The 8,679-nt window shown below is 40.0% G+C and overlaps 1 protein-coding gene across 1 annotated transcript; it reads right to left on the bottom strand.

The window, feature by feature from the left end:
- Positions 1-3,197: 3,197 nt before the first annotated feature.
- On the bottom strand, positions 3,198-6,113 carry LOC138404863 (fap1 adhesin-like). The gene is made up of 2 exons (XM_069510189.1): positions 5,539-6,113; positions 3,198-5,393 (listed from the first exon to the last, which is right to left on the bottom strand). Exons 1-2 carry the CDS (start codon positions 5,904-5,906, stop codon positions 3,503-3,505), a joined length of 2,259 nt encoding a protein of 752 aa, XP_069366290.1. The 5' UTR covers positions 5,907-6,113; the 3' UTR covers positions 3,198-3,502.
- Positions 6,114-8,679: the final 2,566 nt, after the last annotated feature.

Here is an 8,679-nt window from a genome sequence, read left to right on the forward strand (position 1 = left end):
GGGGCCAGGGTGTGGCTTCTGTGCCGGGCCGACTTATAATACTTCTTCTTTATTATTATCTGGTTTATATATATATATATATTATATCAGTCTATGATTTATCCTCATTGGAGAAAAATCCAGAGTAACACACAGAGCAACACACAGAGTAACACACAGAGCAACAGTTTGTGATGATGGACTCACAAAGTGAAGAAGCTGTAAACTAGCTGACAGACTCCTGATGGCTCCGACTCCACTGAGCTCTTCTGAAGACGAGGATTATTCAGGTGAGTTCACTGCGTTTTGGTTGATTTCAGGAATTCATGTGGAGAAACTATTAGAATGTTGTGATGTAAATATCCAGTCAGTTAGCTAATGAGCCGCTAATCTGCTCACTGCTGTCTGAACATAGCCTAGAAGCTAAGCTAATAGCTACTATCGGGAAGTTGTGATGTAAATATACAGTCAGTTAGCTAATGAGCCGCTAATCTGCTCACTGCTGTGTGAACATAGCCTAGAAGCTAAGCTTATAGCTACTATCGGGAAGTTGTGATGTAAATATACAGTCAGTTAGCTAATGAGCCGCTAATCTGCTCACTGCTGTGTGAACATAGCCTAGAAGCTAAGCTAATAGCTACTATCAGGAAGTTGTGATGTAAATATACAGTCAGTTAGCTAATGAGCCGCTAATCTGCTCACTGCTGTGTGAACATAGCCACATAGCACACTGTCATTCAGGGGGAATATTCAGGTAAGTTTGCGCTTCACACGTGACGAACACGGAGATTCTCCGTGTGAGATGATCTAGAATATGATGATGATACAAATGGAGGGAAAAGGAGTGGAGTTGGGAAGAGATGGTGCTGAGACTGATGAGCCCCGCCGAGGTTTCCTGGAAACAGAGAGAGACAAAGGAGCCTTTTAATATCAGCCGACATTCATCTCAACACTGTGTCCCGATGTGATTTAGAGGACATTTATTTACGTCTGGTTTTAAAATGTCTCTGGTGAACACAATGAAATCAGATTTCTTATAAAAAATGCAGCTTGTTAAACACGTTAATCCATGAAAACTGACAGTAATCAAACACTCGCTGGTTGAATCACAACTTTATTAAGTATTATGGGTGGTTAGACAGGATGTGGTCTTCTTACAGAGACTTTGGACCCAAGTTCTGTAGAATATCCAAGACAAAATAAATGTTAGGCCTCAGCTTAGCTTAGCAGAGCACATAAAGAGAGGGAAACAGCTAGCATGGCTCTGCTCAAAGTAAAAAAACTGACCTACTGATATAAACACACATTTTTACATGGTGGCTCATTAAAAAACGTCTAGTAAATATGTTTTTGTGTACATGACTGTAAAAAAGTGGTCAAAACATGTCGATCACCCCCTAGTGGCTTCCTGCAGTATAGCTCATAAACAGCATCTCATGTTAGCAGATGGGATAGGACCACCAAAAAAAACAAAACACGCTTTTTCCAAACCATGATTCAGTAGTTTTTGTTCAAGTGTAAGTTTCGTTTTATTTAGGGATTCTCAGATATAAAAACTACATAAAAATGCAGACACTTGTTAAAAGCGCACTAATATGGAGTTGACCGTTATTTAGAGACAAGCGTAAACATTTCCTAAAAGGTGAAATGTTTCATATATGACTTTGTTGTAGGAAGGTAGATTAGTACGTTGACTACTACTTTAACCGAAACACTTGCGATGACATCATGAGTTCCCAAACCGTACTGTGGTCCCATTGTATCATGTTGGTCTCGCTGTTGGAGTGGATTTAAGTTACCATGTACTTTTCTTTAGCACTGCATTGACAGCTAGCATGGCTGTGGACGTTATGAAAATCTCAAGTTCATTGTTATAGATGAGTCATTTCCCCACAGTGTCCAGTGTTTGTCATGAGTGATGATCTTCTCAATTTAAAGCCTCGGCACGCAGATTTGCAAAATAGCAAGTATTCATTACAGGCCGAGCACCAGTCATCATCCTGACGTCAGTGTAGGGGAGTTAATGACTTATTAAGCCATTTCTTACAGGACTAAAATCACTTTAGATTTCTCATATCATGGCAAGCAGTATTTTCCAGCTTGTTTGTTAAGTTCTATTTGTTTCCCATCAGGCCTTGTGTGTGGTCTGATCATAAATCTGTGGCCCATCACACTTCTGAGGTGTTAAACCTGCAATTTGTTAAATCCTGTAGAAGAATTTTGTCTGCGACGATGAGTTTTGTGCTTCTAATTGGCTGAAAGTAGGGCTGTTAAATTTTGCCCAAAAATAAAATGCCGATTTTCTTCTTTCAAAACCCTATTTACGATTAACATTTTTTTTTGTGAAATGACAAAAGGCGAAGAAATTATTTCAAATTTTAATTTTTTTATTGAACATTTTGCAAATAATTTCCCCATTGGGATGAGAGTACAAACCTTGCTCTTTATTAAACAAAAAATCCCTCAAGGGATTAATATAAAGAAAAATCAATGAAGTCTTGCCACCTGGCTTTGCTCCATGCTATCTTGTTGTAAACAAAAAAAGAAAAATCCCTTTGGGATTAAGGGAAAAACATCACTTTCACATTTAACTTAAGGTTTCTCCATCCTCTTGATTAAACAAAAAAGAATAAATAAAGTGCAAAACTTTAACTTATGATAAATATAAATAAATAAATAAAGCTTGAAAAAATCTAATTTGTATCCCTGAGTCAAAAATCAAACCTTGAAAACATAGAAGTTATTTGCATGATATATCCCTGATCATTAAATGAAGAAAGAAAGAAATTTGAGGGCAGGCATTTTCTAGACTCCATTCGGTTAAATTATCTTTCGTCTTTCTTTAGTATTTTCTGGAGCTTGCTGCAAAATTCCCATCATTTAATGTGCTTTTAAAAACATCCATGAACTGAGCTGTTACAACAGTTATCATCGGCTTCCCGCAAGGGCGAAACTAAGCTTTCAACCTATCTGCAATTTCTCAACTCAGGAACAATATAAATCGATCTCTTCACTTTTATTCCCAGATGCAAATTATCTGAGTTTTCTGATATAGATGTTTTTCCCAAAAATATTACACACAACTCAGTAAGTCCTCACACCTTCCCTGCTGTTCTCTATAATTACAAATGGACACATAACATCATTTTCTCCCAGCAGCCAATGCTTCTTTCAGCAGAATATTACATTTGAAAGCAGGACACAAAATTCACTGGCGGTATTTTTAATTGCTCATTTATTTCTGCAACTTTTTTGTTCTACAGAGTGTCTGCAAAGGCAGCTTTTTCATGAGTGCAGAGGGAGAACATAACTGAAATATGGAAGTATGTCCTTACTTTCCCCCCAGAAAAAAGAAGAAGAAGAAGAAGAAGAAGAAGAAGGAGAAGAAGAGAGTTTTTCCAGAGTCGTTAGACCTCTTCATCACTTTGGTAGTCAGGAAGGGTGGGTCCTCTCTGGTGGAGAATCCTGTGTCCAATCAATGTTGTGCTTCTGTGGAAGTGACACAGTTGACGAAATCATTTACCTACTTCCTAAAAGAAGAGGTCCTCGGGGAAGTTCTGGAAATGTTGCTTAACTTCACGATTGACTCTGAAGAAGCGCTTTTTGAAAATTCATTGATGATCTTATTCATCATATTTAAAGACAGATGAATCATCCTTTCCCTAAAATCTTGATCGACCACTCCTTCACTTAATTCCTGATTGTCCTCATTTTCTAAAGACTCTGATGTTGAACTAATCCTTGAAGTAACACCATTGGTCTTCTCAGAGGCAGCAGCAGAGGTATCTGGCTCCCTTATCTCCTCTGATGCTTTAGAGGGGCTGGAATAGGCCTCTGTCTCAGGGATATCAATGTTTTCCCCGTCTGAGTCATCTCCATCCTCCTCTGACATTGGAGGAGAGGTGCTAACCAGTTTTGCCTCCTCGTCCTTCTCTTCAGCCCCTTCAAGATTCATCTGTTCATCGAAATCTGAAGATGTTTCACTGTTGTCTGCCCCAAACATTTTTGCGATGGCGTATGAGGTTGCACAGCAAACTGCCGCCCTTATCTCCTCTGATTCTGTAGAGGAGCTGGAATCAGAATTTGCCTCAGCAATAATCATGTTTTCCCTTTCTGAGTCATCTCCATCCTCCTCTGACATTGGAGTAGAGCTGCTACCCAGTTGTGCCTCCTCGTCCTTCTCTTCAGCCCCATCAAGACTCATCTGCTCATAGAAATCTGGAGCTGTTTCACTGTTGTCTGCCTCATCCTCTTCTGAAATGTCATCTGACGATTCAGAGGAAACTGCCTCCCTTATCTCCTCTGATGCTTTAGAGGGGCTGGAATAGGCCTCTATCTCAGAGATACTGATGTCTTCCCCATCTGAGTCATCTCCATCCTCCTCTGACATTGGAGGAGAGGTGCTACCCGGTTTTGCCTCCTCGTCCGTCTGTTCAGCCCCATCAAGCCTCATCTGCTCATGGAAATCTGGAGCTGTTTCACTGTTGTCTTCCTCATCCTCTTCTGAAATGTCATCTGACGATTCAGAGGAAACTGCCTCACTTATATCCTCTGATGAGGGGCTGGAATAGGCTTCTGTCTCAGAGACACTGATGTTTTCACTCCCTTGTGAAATAAACCTTCTCATGATTTCATGGCCTCCTCCTGTGAGGTAGGATTGCATGGTCAAAATAGCACCTGCCAGGATCTTGGCTGCTCTGACCCTTGACACTTGGATGCTGGGAAGAGCGAGGGTACTTAACGATTCTGTATCCAGTGACTGTTGTGTGACCATGGAAAGGGCCGGGTTGACCATATCAATTACCTCAGTCACTAGGGCCTCTGTGAATTCAGGTGAAATCCTCCCAGGGATATCTTCACCGATGACATCACAGAAAGCCTGACTGAGGCAGATTTCCACTTTGTTTTTTATCTCACTGTTAGAAGAAGAGGGTCTCTCTGGTGTTAAGTTGCTGGAAGTGTTGGATAACTTCGTGAATGACAGTAAATAGGTTCTAAGCGAATTCTTATTCATGAGGAAATCCACCACACCCGCAACCAGTGCTTCTTTCTTATCCGCTCCACCTAATTCCTTCATGTCCTCCTTATCTGAACTTGAAAGTTTCCTGAAAATAAGACCAGAGATCTTACAGTCCTGAGAGCCTTCGAAGTCAGTAGAGGAAACTTCCTTCATGCTCTTCTCTGATCCTGTGGAGAAGCATGAGGATGCCATCAGCCCAGAGATACTGTTGTCATCCCTGGCTGGGTCATCTTCATCTTTCTGTGACATAGCAGGAGAGGTCCTGCATGGTTTTGACTGTAAAGTGGTTCTGATGACTGATTCTGAGATAACACTCATCACATCCACACACATAGAAATCAGCAACTCCTTCATATCTACATTGTACTCTCCTTCACTTAGTTCTCTCCATTGCCTAAAAAATAAACAGAAACAAAGGTTTAAACAGGGACACTAATTACATTCCAAATAATTATTGTAATAATTACAAATATGAATAATGCAAAACAAAATACATAAGTTTTTTTAGAGTTTCAATGGGGAGAAAAAAAAACACTCACTTCTCTGTGAGATTGTCGAAGAATCTTCTTATCACAGGAGCTATGGCAGAGGAAGTCAGGTTCAATGTCTGGACTGTGGCAGATTGACTATGTTTTGTGGCATCTTCGTCAACTTGCAACCTCCAACGAGGCTCAGGCGACATTCGCCGCTTCGCAAAAAAACTCTCCAGGTATTCATCCACCTTCTGTAGTGTGACAGGACCAAGTGTGGAGTCATCATAACGAACGTTAGACATGGCACGTTCCTCTGCATTCCAGCCGGAGATTTCCTGTTTGAGGTTATTAATGTTCATCTCTGCCTGTTCCATGATGCTGGAGACAAGAGAGTACATCTGTTCTCTATCTGTATCCATGTTATTGTCAGTCATATTTGTTCCGTATGTGGTAATATGCTGTAATTAATATCTGTAGTTCCGTAGTTGTTGTCCTACGTTGTCTTGTCCTCAATAATACAATGAGTGGACTAAGATTTAATGGGGGATGGAATCTCTGTATATACTGTTCCAGCAAAGGACAGGATCAAAGGAGTGTCTAAGCACTGTGTCTATCACTGTGTCTAAGTAATTTAGATTTTAAAGGAACCACAGTCTCTTTTAAAGCAACAAAGAATCAAAGGACAACTTATATTACCGTGTCCTTTAACAAGCTACATGACATATTTTAAACATTCTCTCAGTTGCTATGACAACAGCTTTGGAGGAAGCTTTACAGAAATGAGATTACCAAACTTCACATATATAACAAGAGTCCCAGTCTGATGACATATACACAGAGATATTGTCCTACAATCACAGCGCCCCCTGGTGGCAACAGGAAATGTCCTGATTTTTACCTGTCTTACACTTTGATGTACTTGACCTAGTCCATTGGCCACAACAATGTAAAACTTTGTGAGAAGGGCCTCAAGAAAATAATGATGAATTTTGCGAAAACTGTGAGATTTCATTTACCAGCGTGTCTTTGGCGCGGCTTCAAATTAAAAAAACTACAGCTTCCATTTTAAGTTTTTTTTCATTTATGTAAGTAGCAATATTATCAGACACAGTTTGAAAGTTGAACCTCTACATCACACAGCTCTTGAAAAGTTTTTACATCCGATGTAGACCACCAGCGATTAAACTGTACAAGCAAATCCCTTAATTAGTCTTAAAATGCAGCATTTGAAAGATGTGGACCCCTGAATTGAAACACAGCTCTTGTCTCAGACTGAAAGACTCCGCTCTGGAATAAATAAAAAAAAACATACTACATCTTTCTCAGGACCCACAATCTTTTGAATTTTCAGGTAACATCACTGTCCAAACGTTTGAGGCCGAGTAAGATGTAAAGATTTCTGTCAGAGATTTGTGGAAGTTCTTTTGCTTCCTCCTCATTGAGTCTCCATGGTTTCAATTCATTCAGATGATGTTTTTCATCTTGGTGTAATAATCCTTTATAGCCCGTCCCGTCAAACTCGCTGTCATCAGCTCGTGACAACAATAAATCTCATCAACAAGCGTGCTCAGCTCTGAGGGAACAAACACAAACAACCAGAAAAAAATCTCTATTTCCCCTGTTACTTTTTACTCTGTCTATGTATTGCTTTAGAACTTTTTATACCAAATTTATGTTTTACTAATCCATCATCTGGATTTGATTCTGTTGCAGCATTCTATCACACCCTGGTGCAGATGCATGTTTGCACCAGGTGTAAATTAAATCAGATTAAAGTCAGATTCGCATACAAAACAAATTTTACTGACAGGTGTTAATCATAGACAGCAAATAAAGATGGACGACATGAAAGCAACTCATAGTGAAGCCAGGTGTCTCGACCGCCCCTGGTGGCTGGCTGCAGTATAGGTCATAGCAGATGGGACAAACTCAAACAAAATTTGTAAAAAGTAGTTCTAATTAGTCAGTTAATGTTTTTAAAAAAGCAGGTTGTCATGATTGACACTTCAGACTGACATGTGATTGGTCAAACACTTACAGGACGTCCGTACGGGGGCTGCACACCATAATCAGTCCTGTGCAGACTCAAAATTATGTCAAGAGTGCAAGATGAGGCGTCTGTATCCAGAATATAGATGGATAGAAGCAATAGAAGCAAGTGGAAATGCATTGGACAACTTTATTTACAGTCCATGGTGTGAAATCAGAAACGTCTTGTTGTGTGGCGAAATCATATTAAAATTTTCATATAACTATTTCAGCTGCTCTGTTCACCTCATTGTGGGATTTCTTGTTACTCAGGAGAGTTTCCACCAAAATATTAACTGTGTGACAGCTCGGATTGTAACGCGTTACCGGACTAGGTAACTGAAATAATATTACCAAAATATAGTTGGAAACGCGTTATATTACTCCGTTACTGCCTAAATGTAATATATTACGATAACGCGTTTCTTTCGTTACTTTCATAACGCATTACTCCCAACACTGGGTCCCATTGTATCATGTTGTTCTCGCTGTGGTAGTATAGGTAGCATTGCGTTGACAGCTAGCATGGCACGCTAGCACGCAAGCTGGTTTAGTTGTGTGTCCGAATCATGAAACTGTGATTGTGCACGTTATGAAAATCTCGAGTCCATTGTTATAGATGAGTCATTTCCCCAGAGGGTCCAGTGTTTGTCATGAGTGATGATCTTCTCAATTTAAAGCCTCGGCAAGCATATTTGCAAAATAGCGAATATTCATTACAAGCCCGAGCACCAGTCATCAACCTGACGTCAGTGTAGGGAGTAAATGACTGATTAAGCCATTTCTTACAGGACTAAAATCAAGATTTCTCATATCATGGCAAGCAGTATTTTCCTGCTTGTTTGTTAAGTTTTATTTGTTTCCCATCAGGCCTTGTGTGTGGTCTGATCATCTATCTGTGGCCCATCACACTTCTGAGGTGTTAAACCTGCAATTTGTTAAATCCTGTAGAAGAATTCTGTCTGTGATGATGAGTATTGTGCTTCTAATTGGCTGAAAGTAATTTGCTGAGCACACTGTGATATTGGTGACTTGTTTTTTATGTTAGCCAGATTGTTTTCATGACTCATGCAGCTTCATAAGAAATCTCTGTGGTGTCTCTTCCAAACCAGCAGTTGGCTAAATTATCTTTTGTCTTTCTTTAGTATTTTCTGGAGCTTGCTGCATCCGGTGGCGGCA

The sequence above is a fragment of the Paralichthys olivaceus genome, chromosome 15, assembly GCF_024713975.1.
Source record: "Paralichthys olivaceus isolate ysfri-2021 chromosome 15, ASM2471397v2, whole genome shotgun sequence".
Classification (NCBI taxonomy): Eukaryota; Metazoa; Chordata; class Actinopteri; order Pleuronectiformes; family Paralichthyidae; genus Paralichthys; species Paralichthys olivaceus.